This window comes from Gastrolobium bilobum, unplaced genomic scaffold (genome assembly GCF_033153095.1).
Source record: "Gastrolobium bilobum isolate Gb01-03AN ecotype WA unplaced genomic scaffold, APGP_CSIRO_Gbil_v1 utg202658, whole genome shotgun sequence".
NCBI classification, from domain to species: Eukaryota; Viridiplantae; Streptophyta; class Magnoliopsida; order Fabales; family Fabaceae; genus Gastrolobium; species Gastrolobium bilobum.
The window spans coordinates 5123-32239 of NW_026898259.1; the positions used below are offsets into that span (position 1 = coordinate 5123).

A 27117-nucleotide genomic window follows, 5' to 3' on the forward strand; every position below is an offset into this window, starting at 1 on the left:
AGTGATTTGACCTTCAGAGGTAGTTTTGGACTTCGAAATAGGTTTTGTAAAGAAGGAACTTCCAATAATTAAGAGAATGCGTCAGAAACTTAGAGAAAGAACTTGCAAGAAAACACTCCAAGAGAATCTTAAGTACATATAATCCACCCTGGATTAAAGGATAGATGAGTCACAAAAAGGGCAGTTTGGTTCTATAAAACTCCTGCTATGCACGGGGTCTAAGAATGGGTCTATACTCTATAGTAGGCAGGTTTTGCAGCATTTGCAAGAGGTTGATTACAAAAATCAAACTTGTAACCTTTGGGTCACATTACGACAACATCAACTGTTGTGTCATGGTTATCCTTTAGAGGATAAATAAATCGAATTATGAAAAATCATATGGGTCTATAATTCACTAGTTTCTCTATTATCAAGTTCCTTTGAAGTTTTTTTTTCCCTTTAACGGTATTATATAAATCTTTCCTGTTGAATATCTACTCTATTTACAAAAGTTCCAGTAGTTTAAAGATGTATTAGAGTCTTCTATTATATTCGTATATGATATCTTACATATTTGTTTTTGCTGATACAGTGGTTTGGAGATGCTGAAAAACTAACCAAAGCGCTTTTCTCGTTTGCCAGCAAGCTTGCTCCCGTCATTATATTTGTTGATGAAGTGAGTGTCTGAATGCATATCTTTTTCATTATTATTATTTTTTCCCATAAGCTCTTTTAGGAAGCAACCCAAAAAAAGCAATTATTTTCGAGAAATAAGATAATCCAAAGCCGCACTAATTCTCTGATACATTGAATTTTGAAGTTTTTAAAATATTTTTATTTATTTTGATTTTTTTATTCTGTATGTTAAATTGTTAATGCAACAAAATAAATTGCAATTTAAGAAGTCCAATAATTACTTAGAATGGAACTTCAAAGACTAACCATGTCTCTTTTCTGCCACAACTCCGATTTGTTCTTTAATTGATTAATTGAAATGGAAGGAGAATTTTTGTTGCACACATAAGATCTGGCACTTCTCTTAATGATACTTATGTTACGTAAGATATCTCAATGCATAGCAATAAAATCATACTATCTTTAATATTCTCTTGATTATGCCATGAATTGAATTTTTTGGATGATTAAGGTATTTAGATTTCAATCTCTCATGATTTTTGTTTTTCCTTTTGGTTTTTGCTTCAGGAAAAGCTGAACAAAAAATAGTATGCTTGATGATTTTAAATTTCATATATTTCTCCATTTTTTGAAATTTTCTCTCTCTAGTTTTAACTCTTCAAAAGTCTTTTCTTGAAAATTTATTTTTTAGAAATGCCAACACCAGTAATCTTCCTTCTTTTGTTAACTAAGTTGTAATTAAGTCTATGCTTCATCAGTTTATCTTACCGATCATGATTTCAGTCTCTCATGATTTTTGTTTTTCCTTTTGGTTTTTGCTTCAGGAAAAGCTGAACAAAAATAGTATGCTTGATGATTTTAAATTTCATATATTTCTCCATTTTTTGAAATTTTTTCTCTCTAGTTTTAACTCTTCAAAAGTCTTTTCTTGAGAATTTATTTTTTAGAAATGCCAACACCAGTAATCTTCCTTCTTTTGTTAACTAAGTTGTAATTAAGTCTATGCTTCATCAGTTTATCTTACCGATCATGACTTAGTAAATTGGTTTCTGACTAGAATCTGTATTGTAGGTTGACAGTTTGCTTGGTGCTCGAGGTGGTGCTTTTGAGCATGAGGCTACTAGAAGAATGAGGAACGAGTTTATGGCAGCTTGGGATGGATTGAGGTCAAAAGAAAGCCAAAGAATCCTCATTCTTGGTGCAACAAACCGGCCATTTGACCTTGATGATGCTGTTATTCGTCGCTTACCAAGGAGGTAAAATAGCATGATGACTCTTGGAAAATTAGAATTATTGGCTGAAGGGTTATAGCCGTTATCTTCTGTTCAATTATCACATTTCTGAATTATGATGTCCCATGTTCTGTCTGATTTTTGTACAGTTTTATGTTTTTTATCCTTGTCTTGCCTGTGCTACATCACTTATTGTTTATTGGGGTGAATGTGAAAAGTTGATAGGATCCGGTGGAAGTTAACACTATTTTCTGGTCATTATCATCCCTGACTATAAAGAGTTTTATGCTATCAGTTAATCATATATCAAGGATCAACTCTCCTTAAGCTATTAGGTGAAGGTTCATAAATTTAACTTTTCATTGGAAAAAGGGGGTAGTATGAATTGAACTCCTGACTACTTCATCATAGAAACTCTGATGCCTTATCAAAAGACTAACGCTCAAAAATCTTGAGCTATAAGATAAAGGCTCATGAATAGTTTCATATCTATAACTCATAATGCCACTAGTTTAAAAACTTGTTACAAATTTTTACTGCAAGGGAAAGACTTCAATGTTATATTGATGCAGCACTTTCTTGTAGTACTGAGATTGTAGAACATTTTACTTAAATTTTAATTCTACGTTTGTGATGAATACAGGAAAGTACAACTTTTTTGCTAACTAAGCTTTGTTTTGGCATTGCATTTTTCTAGGATATATGTCGATTTACCAGATGCTGAAAACCGATTGAAGATTTTGAGAATATTTCTAGCACAAGAAAATTTGGATACTGATTTTCAGTTTGATAAACTTGCTAACTTGACTGATGGGTACTCTGGCAGTGATTTGAAGGTAAATATTGTTAAGTGCAGCTGAATAGAGAGTGCTATATGTTTTATGCTCCACTATGCTGGACCATGTGACGAATGGGAGGGAAAGAATATGGGAGAGGGCTGAGAATGCTCCCATATTTTCTCTCATACCTCACATTTCTCACGTTGTCCAGCATATGGTGGCCAACATTATATTTCTCATGCTTTTCTTTTTGCTGCAATGTATAACATTCTGTGTAAACTTCTCAAGCCATGTATCTCATGCTGCTTCTTGCTTACATTTGGCAGAACCTCTGTGTTGCTGCAGCATATAGACCTGTTCAGGAGCTCTTAGAGGAAGAAAAGAAGGTACGGGGATTATAAAATTAGTCTTACTTGATTGATGATTGTGCAGTGAATATGTGAAAATTAGCTCGTTTTTCTTGTAGTGATTTCTGACTTTCTGTGCAAAATTCAACTTTTTAGTTTTACTAATATATGAAATGAATATATCAATCAATTTGGCTTCTTGTGTGTCTAGAAAGTAGTCTCCACTTAAAAGAAAAAGATTTCTTCTGATACATATTTTTTACTTAGTGGTGGTAAAGCACAATAACTGAAATTGAACAGTCAAATGCATTAGCAGTAGGTAACAAGTGTGGTTTCAATGGATGTAAGAGTTAGCTCCAGATTATTCCTTGAGATTTCTTTGTTGACCTAATCTCTTGGCTGCAATGCTTTTAAATATCAGATGTTGGTTAGTGTTCTTCCAGAATCCTATATTTTAAGCAAATGAAAGCTTTTATTTACCTTTATCTGTACTTTTACGAGTAAAAAGAAAATAGTAGATTTTCAGATAGTTTCAAAGTGATTTCTACCTATGTAGATTCTCTTCTTTCCACCCGGCATCATTTTGGGAAGTCAAATTCACAGCTGCAGCTTCACTTCCATTTCTATGTCAGTACTTTAATGAGCTTTGTTTGCCTGCTCACATGCTGCTATCTTTTGGTTTGCACAGGGAGGCAATAACAGTACATCTTCGGTATTAAGGCCTCTTAATTTGGATGATTTTGTTCAGTCAAAATCCAAGGTATACAATATTTTTTTTTTTTTTTTTGATAACAAGGTATACAATATTTTATTTGTTCATTGTGATGTTCTTATGTGAAGTAAAACTGCTTTCAACGTATATATATATAAAGTTGTAGACTAATGTTAAGTTTTAACATTTATTTCTTTTTGTGTGCATTTGTTGCGTCTATTTTATGCAAGCTTCCCTTTGTTTCCTGATTACCATGTATATAAATTCTTGAGACCTGAGAGTTTGATATAAATTTACTGGTTGCTTATTAGAACCTTTCTTTTAAGCTTATTATAATCTTCACTGCTTTTCTCTTGGAGGCATCATTATTAGTTAACAATTTGAAATGGATGACCCCTTAAAATGTGTAGGTGGGTCCATCAGTTGCCTATGATGCAACAAGCATGAATGAATTGAGGAAGTGGAATGAAATGTACGGAGAAGGCGGTAGTAGGACAAAGTCACCATTTGGATTTGGGAGCTGATTTTGATGGTTCTATGACAACAACTTATTGGCAATAGTGCAATTTACACCGAAGCATAACATGGAAAAGAGCTCTAGATTGATTTCACTTTATACTTTTCAACGGCCTCTATGATTGCTCATCTGTTGCCAAATTATTTGGTATCCATATTTGGTATAATTTTCGGTACAAGCAGTGTTTTTCCCAAACTTATTCATGCACCGGTTCTGTTTAGGAGGCTGTCCTTTGAGGGAGAATCCTTTCATCCCGTTTTGAGCTGATATAAGAGCAATTCAATCTAATGTATTGTAATGAAATGTAGGTAGCTTCTAATTTTTTCTAGCGAATACCCAATCATAAGTTCAACTATAGGGGTAAATTTCCCAATTTTTTTTTTTTTGTCAGCAATGTTTAATAATGTAATTTCTCTATGTGCTGTTGTCGTATCTACTACTGACTCATTTGGCGTAGTAGTTTATAAAAAAAAAAGGCCTAGCTAGAAACACTGCCTTTGGGTGAATGAGATGATGTATTAGAAGCGGGATGCTATAACGGTATTAAGTGATACCCGTGTCTGTCAAAATTCTCTTTTCCTCTCTCAAATATAGCGTGTGTTTAACATACACAATAATTGAGGTCTCTTCCATGTCAACAGATTTGCCCAATGTGTACTTTAATATTACACTTTAATCAAAAAGGTTCAATATTCTGCTATGTTTAAAATGAAAACATGTTAAGAAAATTATCATTTTTAAAGTTTGATATTAATTTAAATATGGCGTTTGAATACAACTTGTGCTGCATCTGCTTTAAATTTAATATAAAAATCCCAACTAAATGACTAAACACTAGAAATTACATGCATAGATATTATTTCAAGGATAAACTTAATGGCAAAAATTTAATATTGTAAAGAATCAATTCAACTCAAAAGCTTAAGTTGCTGAGTGAAATATGATTTCATATAACTTAACAAATATCAATGAACCAATTAAATATGACATCCTTCGAGAGTAAAATAGACACTTGTACTCGTGTATATAGTAAAAACATTTATACGTATATGGCAAAAAACCAAAATGCATTTCGGCCATCGATGCCGGGAAATCAGCCACCCGCTAAAGTAAGCAAACCTATACTACTTTCACTCAATACAAGAGTCAAATCAACATACGCCAGCCTATACTATTTTCACTCAACCAAACAGGAAGTAAAATAAGCAAACCAACAAAAGGGGAAGGGAAACTTATATACATCGATAAATATTTTTTTCCCCCAATAAAATCGAATATACATAAAGGAAAATGAATATTAAAATCTAAATTTACAAAACGGTGTTTATGTGTAGAGCTTTAAGTAACGAAGTAGCCATCTGTTTGACCAACACTTGTCCATCTCTCCGTTCCCCTATTAAGTTTTGAAGTTTTTCAGGCAGATCATTCTCCACTATCAACTTCTTGGGCTGAGGGTGATGCTCATAAACAGCCTACCAGAACATTGATAAGAGATACGTAAGTATTATTGCTCTAGGGATAAACACATCTTCAAACACAAATTTGCATGTTGCACTCATACATACTATTTTATACTAAGCCATGTCAACATGAAAATAAAACAACCATGTTCCATTCTATTGACTTAGGAAAGTATTTGATATAAAGGTGTGCGTTTATTCAATACATGTATGTACTATTAAATATTCAGACCATACAGTTAAATATTTATTTTAAGTACATTACTAATTACAAGGGGACATAATCAATACATGTATGTAATATTAAATACTACTCATTATTATATATGTGATTTGAATCTAACATATTATGCATGTGCTGTAGACATTTAATTCCAACACTCTGCTCGAGCTGCAGCTATTAATAATTTAGCTTGTTACAAATAAACCCAGACAGTGGCAAACACAGCTAAATCTTAGCCAAACAAACCCCAATAATTCAGCAACTAAAGTAGGAATAAGACCGAATAGAACAAAACAGGATCATGACTTTTCTAGTTACGTGAAAACATAATTTAGACCCGAGACATCTGCATCAAGAGTTTTTAAGACAGGAGATATTTTCTCAAATGTTTGAACAAATGTTTATTAACACTAGACCTACGGATAAATATACATGTGCAGAGAAGCCAATTTGTCAAATGAAGCTACTGTAGATTTATTGTATTACTACATTACTATCTGAAGTTTTAGACAAAATAAGAATGTAAATAAATTTTTTTTAAGCATGTGAAGCCACAGGTGTAAAAGGGGACGAACCGGAGCAGTAGTGAAACTGTTCTTTCATGACTGAAAGATCATGGGTTCGAATCCAGGAAACAGCCTCTTTGCAATTATGCAAAGGTAAGGCTGCGTACAAGGATTTCCTCCACCCCACACTCGCTAGTCGGGTTTAACGGGAGTGTTTTTTTTTTTTTTATGTGAAGCCACACGTGTGAACATATATTTAAAGTTTATTAAAGTTCCACGAGTAAAATCCTGTGCCCCAGTACAATTTTGTTTTCTCTTCCTTGTTTAATGACTAATTATTTTACACTTGAGGGTGTTTGGTAGGAGGAATTTTTCAAATGCATGGGAAAGTGAGGGTGGGTTTCCTTGTAGACCATGTTTGGTAGCCAGTTTAAGAAAACTTTCCCGGGAAAATCATTTTCCCGGGAATCTGTTGTGTGTAAAACCTACACTACCACTGAAAAATACCACTCAGAGGGTGGTATTATGAGTTTCTCGGGTAAATGAAAAATTAGATGCGAAATTTGTGTCAACCAATCAGCATAAGAAAAATTAACCCAATATTCTTGGGAATATTTTAGCCTACCAAACAACTTTTTGATAATATTCACAGTAAACTCACTTTCTCACCATATTTCCGGGAATCAGGATTCCCGGATTATTTTTTTTTTTCTCCTCTACCAAACACCCCTAAGACAATGCAAAACTAGGTTATACTATACTGTGGAGCTATGGAAGTACCCACCAGAAATTTCAGTATGTATAACAAATATCATATATGCATACCTTTATTAGCCTGAGTAAATTAAGACGAGCTATAGCATCCTGATGATCAAGCCTTGCAATGAGCAATGGTGTTAATCCATTAACAGCCAATGTGGTATTGATCCGTGCAGATTTTCTGCAATATAACGATGACACCGATTAAATAAAAAACCAGAGAAAAGAAAGTAAGAATGATAACATTTGGAGATAAAAGCACAGAATGATTTTACAAGTTCTAACTACTGTGGCCGCATCACACAACAACGATGTCTAGGTACTTCTGGCAAGAGAGCTAAGTTGTACAGTATCTGGTTTTTTTATATTTTCTTTTCCTAGGAAAGTACCTATCCTCCACACTTGTAATCTCTTCCTTTCCTTTATATAATAAGAAAGAGAGAGGTTATCCTTATAACCACTATTCCCTTGCAACCACTTTTGTGGTCAACATCAACATCAACATCAACAACACCTTTATCCCAAATTAATTGGGGATAAATGTTGATTTGATTTTGATCATTGAATCAACAACATTTTTGTGGTCATTGAATCAAAATCAAATCAACGACTCTCATTTCACGTAATTTTGTAAATGTTGATTTGATTTTGGTCCAACGACCATGAAAGTGGTTGTAAGGAAAAAGTGATTGTAAGTATAATCTCTCTCATTAAGAAAATCCAAATTTGACTAGGAAGAACCAAAAAGCTCAACCCCAGGCCCCATCCTAATTAACCCCTCCCCAGCATAGCTTAGAGAGTAGGACACTACAAAGAATTATATACAATCAGTATTATTCCTTGTGCACTTCAACGGTAGTATCCAAAATTCTTAATGTCAAAGTCTCAACTTTTCTTTATTGAGTTAGCTGTTATCATTTTCTAAGATACCCTAAAACCAAGTTACCCAAGACTCTCTAGCCTCTTAGAGGCACGAATTATGTCCATCTGTGAACAAGCACTCGCATGCCAGATAAATTGAACTTTGTTAGAATAACCCATCCAACCGACCTTATAGAGTGTGGTGCACCAATAGTGCTTTTATCCTATATTCCCACAGCCTAACAGGTGAGACAAGGCTAGATAAGAAAAAAAGCTAAACAAAATTCCAATTTTGCCCCCACCATATCTTATTATTCCTACATAATTTGATGCTAGAAACTATAGAATTAATCTAAGTTCCAGTGAATCATGCCGTTGATATAACCCAGCCCCTTTGGTAGAATCCTAATTCCTTTTCTACCATCTATCAGTTTAACCACTACAAGTTAAGCACTCATCCATCCTACACCCATTCAATTTCATAAGAGGAAAAAGGGACATTGGTATAGCAACCCTTTGTTTATAACCTATCCAAACCAGACTAGTTTATCGAATAATTAAAGCTTAAAGGACACACAAAACCAAATAATTCATTAATTGGACGAATAAAGAGGAAGGGTTTAGAATACTATACGTGATGATTTTCAAGAATGGCTCCAATATATGTACAAAGTGCTGCTCTGGACAGCACTGGAAGAACTTCACAAGCTTCTGAACTGCATCCTTTTTCAGCAATGCTTGTTCAACCTTCTTATTGTCATTGTCGTGGGCTAAGCAAACAGCAATAGAATCCAATGCTGTCACAGACCAAAACTCATCCTCAAGAAGGTTCAAATATACATCCAAACCACCATGAGCCCTTAACTGCTCCCTTGAATTGCGAGATGCATGAGCCATGTCACATAGTAGAGGTAATGCGTATTGTTTCAAGGGAGAATTTGATGTGATAAATTGCATCAAATGGGGAATGATTCCATTTTCAGCTGCTTGTTCTTGTCTCCTCTTATTTATCTTGCATAGATTGAACAGTGCGTGCAGGACCTATAAAAGAGAAATGAGAGATGAGATTCAAACCAATGTTAGATATCTACCACAAAGCAAGACATAGGTAGGACAAAGAAGTTACAGATAATTACATACTTCTATAAAATCAAATGCCACAGTGAAATGAAATTGAAAAAGACAGTCCCAAAGCCCACAATACATTTAATTAAAAGGTAACTACATAACATTCAAAACTTATAGCATTGTCTGTGCACAATCTTTTTTTTTTTTAATTTTTTATATTATTATAGTAAAACAAGTTAGTAAATACTACATGACCACTGTTAAATTTAGTTGAACTTAATATAAAAGAAAGAAGAAAGAATGGTAAAGAAAGGTAATGAGAAATATAAGTATGCTTTATGCAGTTGATGACCTACCAATCAATTGCATATGTTGACAAGAAGTTTTTCATATATTGAATAGAACAATGAATAAAAGTTTTTGCTCCACAACTAACTTTTAACAACAGTAAGAAGGTCAGCAAGACTCACCTCATGATGTATCTCTGATACCAGAGACCCTTCTTTGAGTTCAAGATTCGGTATCAAGTATTTTATTGCTTCAGCACGCTGAAGATTTTCTAAGCAATTTGGGTCAGTTGACAGATGATTGATACACCTCAGTATCTAGAAAACAGACCAAAACATAAAAGGTCAGAAACTAAACTTGTAGGATATAAGCTAAACTAACAAAAGAAAGTTTTGTGTCACACCTTCAACAGAATAGGAGGCTCCACCCTATTAAACATCTGGAAAAGACGACTGAGCAAGCTTTGGCTACACATGTAAGACTTTACTGTTGTGTCGGCTTGTGCAAACTCAAGCAGAAGATCTGCCACTTTTTCTAAGTACTCTCTGGTAACTTCTGCATTCAATGATGAATCCGAAAGTAGCCCAGATGAAGTAGCACTACCTGGTCTAGCATTTAGAACACCTGAACCAGACAGTACACCTGATGCTGTCTGAGATACAATCCCAGATGTGGAAGCAGCTCCTTCACCAGAACCCTGAGTCCCTAATTTCTTGGGAGTGACTTTTTGAGACACTCTAGCGCTGGAGTCAAGATTTCCATTTTCCCTTCCACGTTGAGAAACATCTACACAACCACACAAATACTGTGGCATTCATACAGAAACACAAACGATAGCAAAACCACACAAAGGTAGCAGAAAAGTTAATGTTAAAAAACAAACAGAACAAAACAGAGATCTCAGAATCAGATAGATCTTTCAACCTCGCTGGGAATACTCATTTCTCATAATAATTACATTTACAAGAATAGGTTATTTCAAGTTGTCTTAGCAAAGAATTCATGGTTTTAAAACTTAAGCAAATGTGCAACAGTGCTTAGTTGCTTCAAGTTTTAATAGGTGAGGAATTGGAATAATTATATATTGGAGTCTGATACCTTGAATATTTCCTCATAGGGTAGGTTATCGTCTACAGTAAGGTTCTGGTTTTATATTGTTAGTATTTAAAATATTTTCATCAAAAGGAGCAGATAGATCATTATTACCTGCAAACTCTGCCATCAAAAAGTCTAGTTCACCATTTGTTTTCTTTTCAGAGGCATGTAACAAAGGGAGTACACTTTCATGTCTTTCTAATCCCGAAAACTGACGTACATACTCAAGCTGTCCAGAAAAACGTCCAGATGGGGGCTCTTTCTCCAACAAGCTAAGAAGAGGCCTAACTTGCTCTTGCTGTGTAGCTCCTGTTACTGATAACCCATTTGATACAGATTCTGTCGATTTTGGATGCCTATCTGTTGATGTCCTGTTAGCAGAAATACTAATACGCTGCTGTCTGGGTTCAACATCCACTCGAGAAGGATCAGTTTTCCAACGATCTACATTTTCTCGCTCTTTTAATGTACCTGCTGAAGATTCCCTGGATGCTAGATTCGAACTCTTCTCTAGCGATACAACTTCAACTGCTGCATTGCTTGATTGAGGTCTATCAACATCCAAGGGATAATTAGCATCTGATCTACGAGGATTGGAGGATGAAGCATGTGAAGGTTCTAAGTGATGATCAAGTACTCCACGCCTCACTTTAGGGATATCTTGCTGATCTACTGAAGAGAGCAGTGCCTCATTCTGATTGATAAAAGGATGTGTAGAATCCAAGATACCAGAACGTGGCCGTTGAGCCGAACCATCAACCAAAAATCCACCCCCAACAGATGTAGAAACTAGTCGAGTTGACTCATTTAAGCTATATAGAGTATTTATAAGCCTAAGGAGTATTCCATTCTTTGCAGCGATCCGACAAAAATCATTTCTAGGCGTTGACTGCTGTAGCTTAAATACCTGCCACATGCCATCAATAGCCAGATGAACCATCTCCCTGAGACAGAAGTTGTGCAGTCAGCTATTATTGTTAAAAAATTTGAGAATACAAAGTACAAGCTTATGCACATTCTGGGTAAAAGCAAATCGAAAGAATGGAAAAGTCAGTTTTTTGCTCAAACGATAAAGGAACCACAATATATATATATATATATATATATATATATATATATATATATATATAGTAAGTAATCATAGAGATGCAAACATTATCTAAATTCTAAAAGCTTACTGAAAATCCTAAGGCATCAAATCAGAATCTAGAGCTTAGGCAGTTTCAAGAATAAAGAAACAAATCAACCCAAAAAGCTTAAGCTTTTAGGTGCAGGCCAAGGAATGGTGTCTTTTATATGTAAAATAAACCCTCACACAATACTAGATTCTCAGCTTTAACTGAGAAAATGAAAGACTTGAAAGTAAGAAGGTATTTGTATTCAATTGTGTGTTAACCTAATACAAAGAGTTACAATATATAGAGACCCTAATAGGCTTAAGTGAGAAGCCTAGAAATATTAACAGATAGGAAGTAATCTATTCAAATCTAATCAAATCTAATCATATCTAATCATATGTAATATTTCCTATTCTAATATTTCTAACACTCCCCCTCAAGTTGGTGCGTATATATCATAAGCTCCCAGCTTGTTACATATATGATCTATTCGGGGACCTCTAAGAGCCTTGGTGAAAACATCTGCAAGTTGATCACTGGAATTAACAAATGTTGTCTCGATTTACTCTTGACTGAATCTTCTCTCTAACAAAGTGACAATCAATTTCTATGTGTTTGGTCCTCTCATGAAAGACTGGGTTAGAGGATATATGCAATGCTGCTTGATTGTCACATATGAGCTTCATGGGCTGCTGTTCACAGAGATGTAGCTCCTTAAGCAATTGTTTTAGCCAGATGAGCTCACAGGTTGCATTTCCCATTGCCCGATATTCTGCCTTTTGAAATTCGACTTCATTATGATAAGTGTTCTTTTTTTGTGTATTCATGAAAAGGAATAATTCCTTCGAATCTTAGCAATTGATATCTTCTGATGGTCTGTGGACTTTTGTTGCTCTCCATGGCGCTTTCGGATTAATCGGTTTCATATTCTGCCTCTGCACTTGACCTTGCGATAACAGTTTGTTTCTTACTTTTCTAAGAGATCAAGTTTCCTCCAAGGAGAACACAATACCCCGAGGTGGATCATCTGTCTGAAGGAGAACCTGCCCAGTCAGCATCTGAATAGCTAGATACCTTAGCATTTCCTTTATTTGTGTATAATAAACCTCTTCCTGGTGCTCTTTTGATATATCGAAGAATCCTGATAACTGCATCCCAATGGGAGTCACAAGGAGAGTCAATGAATTGACTTACCACACTAACTGCAAAAGAGATGTCTGGTCTTGTCACAGTAAGATAGTTTAACTTTCCAGCTAACCGGCGATAAGGACCAGGGTCTGCCAATGGCTCCCCCTGTCCGGGTAACAGCTTAACATTAGGATTCATAGGTGTATCAATAGGTTTACATCCCAACATACCAGTCTCATCTAGGATATCCAGTGCATACTTCATCTGACAAATGGAAATGCCCTGCCTAGACTGTGCCACTTCGATCCCTAAGAAATATCGAAGTCTGCCAAGATCTTTGGTCTTAAACTGATTGAATAAGTATTTCTTTAACTGATCAATCCCAACTTGATCGCTGCCAGTAATAATGATGTCATCAACAGAGACTAGAAGATAGATACACTGACCAGAGGAGCTATGCCTATAGAAGACATAATGATCGGCTTTACTTCTGGTTAAGCCAAAGGATAGAACCGTAGAACTAAAGCGACTAAACCAAGCCCGAGGGAACTGCTTCAGGCCATATAAAGATTTACGAAGCTTACATACCATTCCAGAATTCTCCCCCTGAGCAACAAAACCTGGTGGTTGCTCCATATATACTTCCTCTTGCAAATCACCATGTAAGAAAGCGTTTTTGATATCAAGCTGTAGAAGGGGCCATTGATGAATGGAAGCAAGTGCAAGAAATAGGCGAACAGATGCCATCTTGGCAACAGGAGAAAAAGTATCCCCATAATCAAGACCAAATATCTGAGTGTATCCTTTGGCCACTAAACGAGCTTTGAGGCGATCAACAGTGCCATCAGGACCAACTTTGACAGTGAATACCCATCGACAGCCGACGAATGACTTTCCGGGAGGAGCATGAACAAGATCCCAGGTGCCATTGGAGTGAAGTGCTTGCATTTCATTAATCATCGCCTGACGCCAACCCGGATGAGATAGTGCTTCACCTGTAGTTTTAGGAATAGAAACGGACGAAATACTAGAAATAAAAGTAAAATGTGGTGAAGAAAGTCTATCATAAGTCAAGAAACTATAAAGTGGATGAAGGTTGCGAGTGGATCGAATACCTTTGCGAAGGGCAATGAGAGTAATCTTTGTTGGAGGATCCGGAGGGGAAGAGTCGACTGGAGCAGGCAGTGAGTCAGTAAGAGTCAAATCTGCTGGAGGCGCAGGCTGACGACGCTGATAAGTGAGAAAAGGACGATCCTCAGGGATGGAGGCAAGGGGAAGCTCCTCTGGGATAGAGTCACCTGCAACTGGTAAAGACAAATCAAGACAAGGAACAGGAAGAACATAATCAACTTGTGCTATCTGAGACAGGATAGAATGAAAATGTTGTTGATCAAGGAAAGTGACATCAGCCGAAACAATATAACGCTTGAGATCAGAAGAGTAGCAACGATACCCCTTTTGAAAACAAGTGTATCCAAGGAAAACACACTTGAAAGCTTTGGATGTTAACTTATCTTTTCCTGGAGTAAGATCATGAAAAAAGCAGGTACATCCAAATACATGTGGAGCTAGAGGATAGGAAGGTGCTCCTGGAAATAAAACACTATGCTGAACTTCATTATTGAGTACGGAAGAGGGCATACGATTGATGAGAAAGCAAGAAGTGATTATAGCATCTGCCCAAAAACGGAGTGGAACATTCATATGAATTAGAAGGGTACGTGCAGTTTCAACCAAATGTCTATTTTTACGTTTAGCCACTCCATTTTGTTGTGGAGTGTGTGGACAGGTGGTCTGGTGTATCGTTCCATGTTGTTCCAAAAAATTAGAAAAATTAAGAGACACATACTCTTTTGCATTATCACTACGCAATATCTTAATAGAAGCACCAAATTGAGTATTTATTTCAGCACAAATTTTTTGATAAATTGAAAATAATTCAGAACGGTTTTTCATTAAATAAACCCAAGTACAACGAGATAAATCATCAATAAAGGTTACAAAATACTGAAAACCTAAAACAGACAAAGTTTGACTTGGACCCCAAATATCAGAATGAACAATAGAAAATGGAGCATCAGCTCTTTTATTGACTCTATTAGCAAAGGAGAAGCGAGTGTGCTTTCCTTGCTGACAAGACTGACAGTTTAAAGACTTAAGACTGGATAAAAAAGGAACCATATGTTGAAGCTTGGGAAGACTTGGATGACCTAGACGGCTGTGAATTAATTCAGGAGACTATGTGAGAGAGCACGCCACTGGAGAAGGTGGTTCAGTCAGATAGTAAAGACTTCGTGACTCATTGCCCGCTCCAATCGTCTTCCCCGTACCCGGATCCTGCATAGAAAAAGATTGTTTAAAGAAGGTAATAGTGCATGAAAGAGAATGAATCAGCTGGCTAACAGAGATTAAATTGAAGGGAATGCCAGGTATATAATAAACAGAGGTCAAATTCAAAAAGGGAGTTGGGTTGGCTTGCCCAATTCCTCGAGCAGGGGCCTTAGTGCCATCAGCAAGAGTAACAGAAGGTAGATTATTACAATAAGAAAGTGAAGTAAAGAGATCCTTATTACCACAAAGGTGATTAGTAGCACCTGAGTCTATTATCCAAGGTCCAAGAGATGATTGAGAAAGACAAGCAACATGATTACCAGTGTCTTGAGGAAGAGGCTGAGAAGAAACCTTCTTGAGAAGTGCCTCATGGTCAGCATTCGAACGAGTTACTGACCCATCAGTCTGAGCAAAGTTGGCGGTTGGTGGCTTCAAGTGAGGGTACTTCCTATAGCAATGTTCTTCATAATGTCAGAGGTTCTGGCAATAATTGCAACGAGGCCTCTGTCCGCGGCCACCCTGTCCACGGCCACGTCCGCGACCGCGTCCACTATTCCAATTAGAATCATTGGAACGAGAAAAGAATGCAGTGGAATCGGTAGCAGGCACATGTGTGGAAGCTGTTGATTTATCCTTAAGATTCAGAAAGCGCTGGAAAGTGTGTGACAGGCTAGGAGTCTCAGCACTGGTTAGAATATTCTCACGAGCACTTTCTAACTCCTCGAAAAGACCAGAGAGGGTTACGACCATAAAGAAGCGCTCCACCTGCTTCTTGTACGCAGAGGCATCTGCAGCATGAGGTAACATAGCTAAGAATTCTTGCATCAAAGAACGAATCTTACCAATATAAGTTTCCATTCGAGACTCTGGAGATTTGGGCAATGCCATTATCTGAGACACAATTGAATAAAGCTGTTGAATGTCATTGGTGTAAAGGTTTTTAGCTTCCTCCCAGACGTCATAGCAGGTCTCAAAGGAGATGAAAATGTGTATAAGTGTTGGATCAATGGACTGCCAAAGGATACTTAGGAGTTGAGCATCAATCTTTTCCCATTTAGATGTCTGTTCCTTGGCAGACTTAGCTGTGAGATGTTGACCGTATCCCTGACCAGTAAACCAGATTTTAACTGAGGTAGACCAGGTCTTGTAAGTAGCAGATCCGGTCAGTTTTATCGTTGTAATCGATGGGGTAGTACTAGTAATATTTTTGGATGCACTACCTAAACCCTCCATCACAAAATAAATAAATAAGGATGACCAGAATAAGCAAGGATGACCAGAATACACAACTGCAAGCAAATCAAAAGACGAACGTGGAAAGCAACTCAACGTAGAATCACTGATGTATCTTGAACGCACGAGACCCACAACGAACGGAGAGCAGATCTCAAAAGAGGGGAAGAAGGCGAGTTTTTCTGTCCTGGAATGGCCGGAAAAGGTGCCCGGAACAGTGCTCACGCGCCGGTGAAAGGAGGCGCGTGAGAACCACGCGCAGGGAGGTCAGCCACGCGTGTAGGCGCGTGAGATTGCCGCTGGTGATGGGCCTTCCACAGAGACGGTCGCCGAAGGAAGGGGAGCCTGATCGAAGGTTTTCCGGTTGCTACCGTCGTAGGAAATGTTTTCCGGTGACCGTGAACAGTAGCAAACGGCGGTTCCGGCGGCAAACGAAGGCTGATCTCTTCCTATTCAGGGTTGAGGAGGCTGGTTTCTGACTATTTAAGGCTGAGGATAAATATTTTATGACTAATTAAGGGTTAGGGCTAAAAAAGGGTTGCCGGTATGATGCACGGCGAGATAAGGTTTTATGCGGAAGCGAGGTTTCCCAGAATATTAGCTCTGGTACCAACTTGAAAGTAAGAAGGTATTTGTATTCAATTGTGTGTTAACCTAATACAAAGAGTTACAATATATAGAGACCCTAATAGGCTTAAGTGAGAAGCCCAGAAATATTAACAGATAGTAATCTATTCAAATCTATTCAAATCTAATCAAATCTAATCATATCTAATATTTCCTATTCTAATATTTCTAACAGAAAGAAAGTGCAAGAAAATATAAGAAACTGAAAAAACAGAGAGAAGAAAAAGCCCAAGATATTCTCTAAAATGTGTATTTGACATTCTAAACGAACTCAGTGCTGAGTACTTACATTTATACAGTTAGATACAGTTGGAGACAACTGTCTAACTACCTGTAAGTTACTTACAGAGACCTAACAGAAACAGAATCTGACAATTAATCTACTACTTCAGTTAATAAAGACAAGGGTACATCATGTTACACATGTAACATATCTCTAACAAAAGCCCTTGGGCCTGAAGCAGGAACAAAACACGTGTTCCTAATGTGTTAAAATTTTATTTTATGTGGAATGGGACCAACAAAGATCAAACTCCTGATCACTAAGTCAAAAAATCTTTGACTTAATGTCAAAGATCAACTCCACCAAAAACTAAGCTCTCAAGAGCAGGCCATGGAGTGGCTTCTAATAAGACTCTAATAGCGAGTCAGGTAACATCTAACACTGCAATGCAAAGTAATATCATGCTGGAAGTGAAAACTTCAAAACATGCTCACGCAATTTAATTGAGAGGAATATCCAAACCTATGAACATTGACGGAGAAAAAATAGTAGACTAAGTTATTGGTTTTATATTTTAATTTTATATTATATATTTCTAACAGTCTCAAATAGAGGAATAAAGGGGGAAACAGCCCAATATTTTATAATATTTAAATATATATGCATTATTCATTAAGACGAAGAGAAAAAAGTACAAGGAATTTGGTGGATAGAAAACCTTTATAGTGAGAAAAAAAGGGAAACTAGAAGAAAAAATAAAAACGTCATTGAAGGATGCCCAATCCCTCTGGATATATGTTAAGAAAACCCCTACAAGGTCGTGTGCTTTACACCAAATAGAAGTTAATCGTCTTACCATCTATAAAGGGTCAATTCAACCCAAAAACTTAAGCTATTAGTTGAAGACTACATTAATGATTTTATATTTCTCTAACACACCCCCTCATATAAGAGCCCATTGGGCTTGAAGGGTAGATAATACACAGACCCACTTACTCGTGCTAAAGAATTCCATAATATTTAATTATTTATTAAAAGAATGGGGATGGTGAGGATCGAAATCATAACCACTTAGTCACAGAGGCTCTGATACCATGTAAAGAACCAATTCAACCCAAAAGATTAAGTTATTAGGTGACGGCTACTATTAGAGAAATATAAAACAATTAATGTGGCCTTCACCTAACAGCTTAAACTTTTGGGTTGAATTGGTGTTTTACATAATGTCAAAACATCTATGACCAAGTGGTCAGGAGTTCGATCCTTACCGCCACCATTCTATTAACAAATAATTAATATTGTGGTGCAATAATTATGTGGCCTTCAAGATAATCATTCCCAAATCTAATATCTTTCAAATCTTGGCATTGCATTGTAAACTAAAATCTAATCTAAAATGTAAGTAATTCCATATAACCAAAATTCATAAGCAACAACTAACCTGTACTTGGTATAATTAGCCTCAAGAAATCCCACCAAAACAGGTATTCCACGGCAAGCTATAAACATTTGTAAAGTCAACGAACTGCATCAAGTGTTAACAATCAATTCCATGTTATTTTCAAAAATATAAAAGAAGTTGAGTAATAACAACAAATAAAATACACCCCGACCTTGACTGACAAAGCTGTTGTAAAAAGTAAGCTGCTTCCATACGGATCTCTCGGGGACGATCAGGCACTGCAAAGCTCATGACTGCAGGAATCTGCCACAAAATTTTGCATTAAATATAGCTGAACCAAGATATTTGAGGACACCCAGTGATATCATCAAGCATAATGAAAGCACAAGTTTGAGGTAGTAATGTTTCAGTGTTTTCGTCGACTAATATTTATGAGAATGATTTTAGTCTTCCAAAAACCTAGCTATATCCTAATTGTTTAGGGTAATTATAGACTTGAAAGATGTTACTGTAGATAATTTTTTCTTCAATCCCAGGAATGTTTTACTGATATTCATATTACTGAGTAACGGGCAGATTTTTTCATAGGAAGAGAAGTTTCATTAAGGAAGAAAAGAAGAGATCAAGGCCAGAGGATAAGACAACCTCTCAAGAAAATTACAAAAGAAACACCTAGAAACTAGGAGATGCAACCATATAACAAGGCATACCAATCTCTAACAAGGCATACCAATCTCTCTGCATGTCTAACAAAGAAACTAAGCTAAAAAGCCAATGAGCAGAACACCAAAGACAAACTTAAAAAGTAATACTGTCCCAAATGTTGTCCATGAGCAGTATTTGGGCTTATGAGTTTATGACACTTAAGACTTATTTAAATGTCCAAGCTTTTGTTATTTTTTTTGTAATATTGCAGAGTCTAAATCCATATGAGAATGGGATTCTATTCTGAATCCTTTAGGATAAATTAAGGGAAGTTAACTTAAACAGATTCAATGCTGCGCCACAATTGTTTGATTTCTTATCCACTAAACTAGGACCGTAGAAGATTTGTAAAATTCTTCATCAAGATTTTAACACACAATTTTATCTTAAAAAAAAAAGGAATACTCATTTTAACCCATTAAATTATGGAAAGAATAAAAGAGAGAAAAGGGAGAGGAAAGGAGCATAAGATATACATAAGACTTACCAATCCAACAAGACATGCGTTTTCTTGAAAATCAGTGTTGTCTTTAATTATTTGATTTATAAGCTGAAGCACAGAACATATGACCTGAAACATCCATTGAATTCAAAATGTCTTCTTCCCAGTCACTAAATTGTCAGCTATGCCTCTCAATAATAATAAGTAAAATGAAGTATAAAGATAGACAACATACACGTGTTTTAGGAACTTCTAGCAAGTCGGTTAGTGGAAGTAAACCATGCTGGGTAACAAAAACAATCTTCTGCTCTGGACGTTGGTGAAATATACCAATAAGTTTCCGACATGCAGAGACAATCACATCTTCTGATTCCTCTGGTCTTAGTGAACTAACTAATTTGCTGAACTCAACAGCCTACAGCATTATGGTAAATAAATCATATATGCAAGTCTAACATACAAAGCACTCGTAAGCTACAACATACAAGGTATACATAGGACATGAGTCAATTTTGAAGAACAAGTGTTTTCTATCTTACATTCAATAAAGCTATGCAAGGGTAAGGCTACGTACAAGGATTTCCTCCACCCCACACTCGCTAGTCGGGTTTAACGGGGAGTGGTTTATTTTTTTTATTCTATAAAGTTATGCCCACATCAAACAACAACATGCAAGAACATTCCCAAACCTAAAATTTAAATAAAGATAAAGAATATACGAGATGCCAGAAACTGAATAGAACAGATCGCATTATGCGAGAGAGGTGTATGTTATACAGAGGACAGAGGGAAAAGCCTTGGTACCTGCAGAGGAAAAAGGTTTTCTCCAGGAAGTTTTTCATCGAAGACCTGATAAAAAAACATTAGACAAAGAAGAGTCAAAAGAATAAAAACATGGGATTTTAAAGAAAGAGCTTAATTATCCAGACTGATTAACATACCAAACCATCTATATCAATTACGTCATCTTTTAGAACACCTATCATCACTCGGTGTAAAAGGTTCCCACCATTGTTTGCCTGTCCATTTTCACTCTCCTTCTCCCATTGCTTTCGAGCAATTGTAGCCCTCAACTCTTTAGCCAGGTCATTTTTCCCACCATCAATCATAGATGCATTACCTTTAGCCAGATGTGAAGTAGATGTAGATGTGGATGCCTCAAGTACAACCTTCCCAGGTTGTTTATCTGTTGGATGAAATAAATCATCTAAGTACGCATCTCCAGGGGGGTCACTAAATCTACTCAGCTCATTTCCTTCCACAGGGGGTGGCATCTTCATTGCCTTCAGATAGCAATCAGACAAATCTATGAAATTTCATCATCTTTCCATAAAGGAAAACATATTCTAGATGAATTATAGAATCAATAATTATAACAGTGCAGCTTCAAGCCACCTCACATATTTTGGATAAAGAACTATTAGAAGCAGTGTTCAAAAGAACTTCATGATTTTCTAACATAAATGGCACCCCATTGATGAATAATTCAAAAATGAAAATTTCAAAGGGAGAAAAACAGAAATGGAAGTCTGTTCAACCTTATTATGCATAATATTAGCATATATACATGCTTAGCTGTACTAGTTTAAGTAACTCCGTACGACATTTACTGTGTTACTGTGTGTTTCAGCACAGGGGATTGTTATACCCTTTTAGTTATTGTTTTAGTTACTTTTCTGATAAATTGTTACATCTCACTCGCTGAGTGACCATCACTTGGGTCTATATATGGACAACAGCAGTACGTCATTCAGAATATTCAATAATACAGAAACACTTTCAGACTTCTCTCTCTCTTTTCCTTCGATTTCTTGACATAAGGATAAGAAATTTGTTTCTCTACTATGGTGAATAATATCAAAAGGGGAAAAGGGGAAGAAAGTATATGACAGAAAGACCATAGTAAACTTCGGAGAAATATTTAAACAAGACCATACTCTAAATGAATTTATTGGAAATTTGGTTTTCGATAGAGCGCAAATGTGTTGTTTGATCAATTGCGTTTATCAAAAACATATATATTTATACATAAAAAGGAAAGCATACCCCCCCCCCCCCCCCACCACCACAAAACACACACCCACAAACACACACAAAAAAAAAAAAAACCACCCAAAAAAAGAAGTAACCAAATCAATCCTTAAAGACTCTTTTAAACAGCCAGCAAAATATGAAAGGCCATACCTTTAGGGAACCATTGTCTTGACCTCTTGATCCAAAAGCAAATGATTTAGTGCCATTATTGATGTCTTTTCCTCCAACCTTATTGGCCATTCCACTTGATTGTGGAGATCCGACATCTCCATTCATCATGACTTCATGAAATTCTTTAGAACTTGAAACCTCATGATTGCTAGTTGGCTCAGAACTAACCACTTCTCTATTAGAAGAGAGTCTGCTAGAACCAGTTTGTATAAATGACTTCTCTCGAATGGCTAACGTAAGAACTTGATCTGATGGAACATCATCTGCCTTCTCTGTTCTTTCGTTAAGAAAATTAGAATCTGAAGCATTGTCTTCATGAGTTTTGCTGCTATCAGCAGCCACACTTGAAAACTCTTTTGCAGAGTCCTACAACATAATAAAAATATAATCTAACTGCTCCCATGATGTAGATCCATTGTTTATGGTTACGAATTTAAATTCTTAAATTATTAGCTCCAGCAGAAAAGACAGAATAGTATATTGTCACAGCTAACCATCAACACTAACCTCTTTCTCAACAGAAGAGTTTTCACCAGCACTCTTATGATCACCACCAGGAACTTCTGCATCTCCAGAATCATCATCTTCTATATTTCTGCAAGAGGAAGCACTCTTCTTCAATTAAAAAAGTATAAAAATTACATAGCTGAAAGAAAATGACACTTTAGCATAATTTAAGCAAAAAATAAAAATAAAAAATCCTTAGCATAATTCCAACAAAAAATCCAAAAGAAATAGATCCAAGAAATAATGAACATTCCATTTCTTATGTAATTTAAAAAATAAAATATTAGAAGAGAAAAAGAAAGAAGTACAAGAACGAGAGGATAAGACCATTTTGTGACTTTAAATGTAAATTGAACCAAAATGGTAGGACAGGGTAGCATCACTTGCTATCAGTACAACTAAAGTAGCAATCGAGATTTTAAGGATCACAAATTTGAACAATTACTTAGATGGCTAGATTCAACCAGAACAAATAACATAATATAACGGAAATAATATCTCATGCTATCTACCTTAATGTTCCACTATGACGGAGAGAAGACTGCAGGGCACGTCTACAATTTTGAATCCAGGGGTGAGATAGCAGCGTTTTAGCATCAGGCCTTTGTCTAGCATCCTGACATGTGCAACAAAATAGTATATAAAACAAGTTTTTTTCACTAGCTTCATCTGAAATGATTAAGAGTCTGGATAATACAAGTATCCATCTTGCCTATCCTACAAAGCATGAGCTAGAAAACTACATAGACAATACTGACAACATCATTATAATACTCCTATGCTTGTCCTTGCCCATGATTTTACTTTTTCATGGAAAAGAATTGTTCACACTCTTGATGAAATAATATATTTGAATGAGAAGCAAATATACATAAGTTTTTCAGTATTAACAAAAAAGAAAAGAATATAATTTTCAAGAGAAGTAAAAAAAAAAGTGTCTATAGATAATCAAACTTTCTTCCAAACTAACCCTAACCCAAGCACCGGTGACATACATCTAACTTAATGATCAAGAGAAGATAGAATTAATTTTTCATCTGCATTAATTCGGTCACAATCATTCCAAGCATCATCCCTCATTTTGAGGTTAAACAAATCAACAATGGTAGGTTAGAACTGTTGTTAGATTTTGTTAGAATTTTGTAGGTATTTAGGGTAGGATATCATGTATATACTGTAGAATCAGTTAGGACACAAATTAGGATTATGTATATCAGTGATTGAATCATTGTAATTAATACCCACACTAATATATGAGATTGTGAGGACCGGTATAGAAACACAATTCATCCTATCAGGTTATTCTCTAAACTTCAAGTACCGTAGACAAAATGAAAATTAAATTGAATCAAAATTTAAAATAACGACCTAAACACTACTATCCAAATTTCAAATCATTGCAAAAAAAAATCTACCTTGCTGGTATAATTTTTTAAATATTTAAATTCTATAGACATACAAGTGTGTGATCAGATCACAGCAAGTAATTAAGAAAGTAAAAGTTTGTACACACCAAGATAGACACAGAAAAGGTTAACAGCAGTTCTGTGAATTTTCCTTTGTGGCAGCCTAATATTATTAGAATTAAAAATAGCAGTAACATTAATAGTGTAAAGTTCTCGAAAATTGGCCTGCATGGCATGAACAAGAAAAAAGGAACAAATTTACTATTCTGCTCCTTTCCCTTCTTTTTCTAATTAGTCAAAAGATCAAGCAGTTTGCTAACAATCCAGTAGTGGGAAAAATCATTCAACAAAGAAAACGAAGCTAAACAACAGTGCACAGAATTTTTCCCATAGATACCTAACAATTCCTATTTCCAATTGGAAAGATCCATATTGCAAAGGCAGTTCTCTCCTTAACCATTTTGTAATCAATGAATAATCTAACACAAACTATATGCTACAAAATACTAAAGGATAACATATCATCTCTCAACATATTTACTTGTCTTATATCCAGACCAGTACAGTAAAAAAGAAAATCCTAAAACAGACAGTGATAATTCATTCACTCATGTCAGGAGGTGGGCAAGGGCAGGCACTGGGAGCAAGATAGATGGAAAGAATGTACCAAGAGAAATGATATGCAACCACAATAACATCCAAGTTAAGACACCATATGTATTAAGAAACATTTTCCAACCAAGAGTTAGGATCCAATTTACCTTCTTAAAGCATTGATGCAGAAAATCAGTAATGTCAGGTGACAGGCTATCAGGAATTGGAGGATGTTCATCCTGAGATAGAAGTCAGGGGAAGTAAATTACATTATAGTTGTGTAATTGAGCATATCAAGAACAAAAGATAATGTAAAATGCTCCAATTACCAACTCACTAGTTATGCAATCTAGTGTAGATGCCATTATCTAGCCAAATGCCATAAGAAAACCAAGTCCAAGGACCCTTCATATATTGAAGAAACAATAAATGATAGCACATAAGCAAACCTGGACAATACGGAAAAGAGCCGGCATAGGCTGCAAATCATAATAAGGAGGTACACATGTAAGAAGTTCAATAACCGTACAGCCAACACTCCAAATGTCAGAAGCAGCACAAACCCCAGACATTTCTATAACCTGAAAAATTAAACCAAAATTATCAATGAGTGCCCTTAATCAAGCTCAACACATCATATTAGAAGCCATTTCTTTAATTCACAATCCACTTTATTAGGTTCATTAAAGAGTCAGCAAGGTGCTCAGCTCAAATAAACTATTTTTTTATTAAAATAAAATACATTATTATAAGAATGAGAGAAGAGACAGTAAATCCAGGAGGGGATGAGAGATCCTCCTAAAAAATACACAAAGTAAACAGCAAGCCAAAGTGTCTCAAAAGTGCAATGTAGCAGTCCAATCTCTTTGCATATCAGTATGGTGTTAGAAGACAATTTAAACAAGGCAATGATCAAAAGCTCTAATCAAATGATTTAGCTGAAGAATTTCAAACAACTATTACCTCTGGGGCCATCCAGTATGGTGTTCCAACAACTGAATGAGTATTAACATCAGCCTCTGTTAATTTTGTTGCAACACCAAAATCAGCAAGTTTGACAAGACCCTGAAAGCAGAAAATGTAATTAGTGAGAATTAATGCAAATTTTCTAGATGTAGACAAAAATAAAAAACAAAACCAAAATCTAGAGCATGGAATTATATGACAGGATCAAGAGTGATGTGCAAGGAAAACCATGGTGACAATGTAAACAAATATAAAGCAGACCATCGGGAAAATTGTTAATAGAAGACAAAAATTTATGAGATAGAAGTACAAAAGGTTGGAGGATAACAAACCCTCACAAAGACAAAACAAAAGGAGGGGAAAAAAAGAGACAAAAAAGGAAACTCCTAAAAGAAAGTCGGCGTAGGAGAGCCGCCAGTATCTTTCCAACAACATTTTCTCTTCTTAATGAAATTTTTCATTAAAAATTACATATACAGGGATCTGAATTAAAATTATTAAAAACAGAGTTTGGTGTTTGTCCTTTTAAAGGACATAGAATTGTGTTATTTTAAGTGAGAGAAAGAGATACAAAATGGAAATCATGGGGGAGAAAGTGGGTAGTTTTTTTTAATTTAAATTTTAAATAAAACAAACACTAGTTTTAACTAAAATAACCATCCTTTAAAGGGACAAACATTTTTCCCTTAAAAACAAAATAGCTAGTAGTCATAATAATGCTCAAAAAAACTAGGCAAGACATTGACTCCCTCCTCTTGTCTTCTAATTTGTACTGCCTTATTTTGTAAGTAAAAAAGGTTAATCCAAAATTGACTCACTCCTTAAATATTGAATTGCTTGGTAAAGCAGTTCAGCTAACTGAACCAGCAGCAACCGAAGTAAAATGGTTAACCATCCCTAATTTAACTATAAAGGGGTAAACAGAATATCAACACAAACAAAATTCAGCAGAGCGAAGAAACATGAAAATAAAAACACTTAAAAAAGCAAAAATGAAAGCAGTGGATCATGAAACAGAAAAGCAATGATGATGAAAAATATAATTACGCACTAAAGGACCACACTAGTGCTCAACATGGTTAAACATGATTTGGCAATGTTATGTAAGCTATCTGCATTGCTTACAGGAGAGTTTCTTATCGTATAATCCCTCCTTTTATTCGGAGTCAATTTGCATAGACACAACCATAAAATTGCCAAAACACAAAGCCCTACAATATAATAAGAACCAAAGAAAAAAAAAGGCTTGCCTCTTTAGTTGTCAATATGTTTGCACCCTTAATATCTCGATGGATAACACCCTGTTCATGTAAATAAACCAAGCCTTCCAACACCTACCTCATCATATGATACATTTAGTATAAAATCCAAAACTAACAAAATCCTGGAAAACCCTCAATGAACAGTATTACACCTACAAACCTGGGCAATATAAACCGCAACCAATGATTCTGGAAAAGGTCCAAATTTATTTGGCTTGATGATATTTGCAAGTGAACCATTCTCCACATACCTATGAAATTACAAACATGTAGCAAAATTCATTGCTCCTCTGAATACCCTTAAATGATGCTATGATTAAATCTTATGTTGTGAAAGAGCTGAGCCCACTTACTCAAGAATTATGTGCAGGTGACTCCTTGTCTTTAAGGATCCGAGATACTTTACAATGTTTTTGTGGTTCAAATTCTGTAAAATAATAATAATCATTTAAAAGATGGCATCACATAATAAGTGTATGCATTCAAATTTCAACAGGTGCTCA

At 35.7% G+C, this 27117-nt stretch overlaps 2 protein-coding genes across 2 annotated transcripts in view; one reads left to right on the top strand and one right to left on the bottom strand.

Moving 5' to 3' along the window:
• Positions 1–568: 568 nt before the first annotated feature.
• On the top strand, positions 569–4622 carry LOC133314277 (uncharacterized; the record flags this gene model as incomplete). The annotated part of the gene is made up of 6 exons (XM_061515727.1): positions 569–658; positions 1690–1874; positions 2548–2686; positions 2956–3015; positions 3665–3736; positions 4099–4622. Coding segments are annotated over 6 exons (660 nt in total), but the record flags the coding sequence as incomplete, so codon positions are not given.
• A 574-nt stretch (positions 4623–5196) lies between these two features.
• The window catches only part of LOC133314276 (MAP3K epsilon protein kinase 1-like), a 29358-nt gene continuing 7437 nt past the window's right edge, over positions 5197–27117 (bottom strand). Inside the window, exons 4-24 of the mRNA XM_061515726.1 lie at positions 26968–27041; positions 26775–26865; positions 26603–26686; positions 25350–25451; positions 24836–24967; positions 24554–24625; positions 22899–23002; positions 22387–22474; positions 21859–22245; positions 20616–20957; positions 20479–20523; positions 19910–20089; positions 19720–19803; positions 18739–18830; positions 18567–18650; positions 10577–11409; positions 9774–10156; positions 9553–9687; positions 8649–9055; positions 7220–7334; positions 5197–5677 (exon numbers count right to left, since the gene is read on the bottom strand). Of these exons, the coding sequence (XP_061371710.1) occupies positions 5516–5677; positions 7220–7334; positions 8649–9055; positions 9553–9687; positions 9774–10156; positions 10577–11409; positions 18567–18650; positions 18739–18830; positions 19720–19803; positions 19910–20089; positions 20479–20523; positions 20616–20957; positions 21859–22245; positions 22387–22474; positions 22899–23002; positions 24554–24625; positions 24836–24967; positions 25350–25451; positions 26603–26686; positions 26775–26865; positions 26968–27041 (3996 nt within the window). The 3' untranslated portion in view covers positions 5197–5515. The remainder of the gene's footprint in view (positions 5678–7219; positions 7335–8648; positions 9056–9552; positions 9688–9773; positions 10157–10576; positions 11410–18566; positions 18651–18738; positions 18831–19719; positions 19804–19909; positions 20090–20478; positions 20524–20615; positions 20958–21858; positions 22246–22386; positions 22475–22898; positions 23003–24553; positions 24626–24835; positions 24968–25349; positions 25452–26602; positions 26687–26774; positions 26866–26967; positions 27042–27117) is intronic.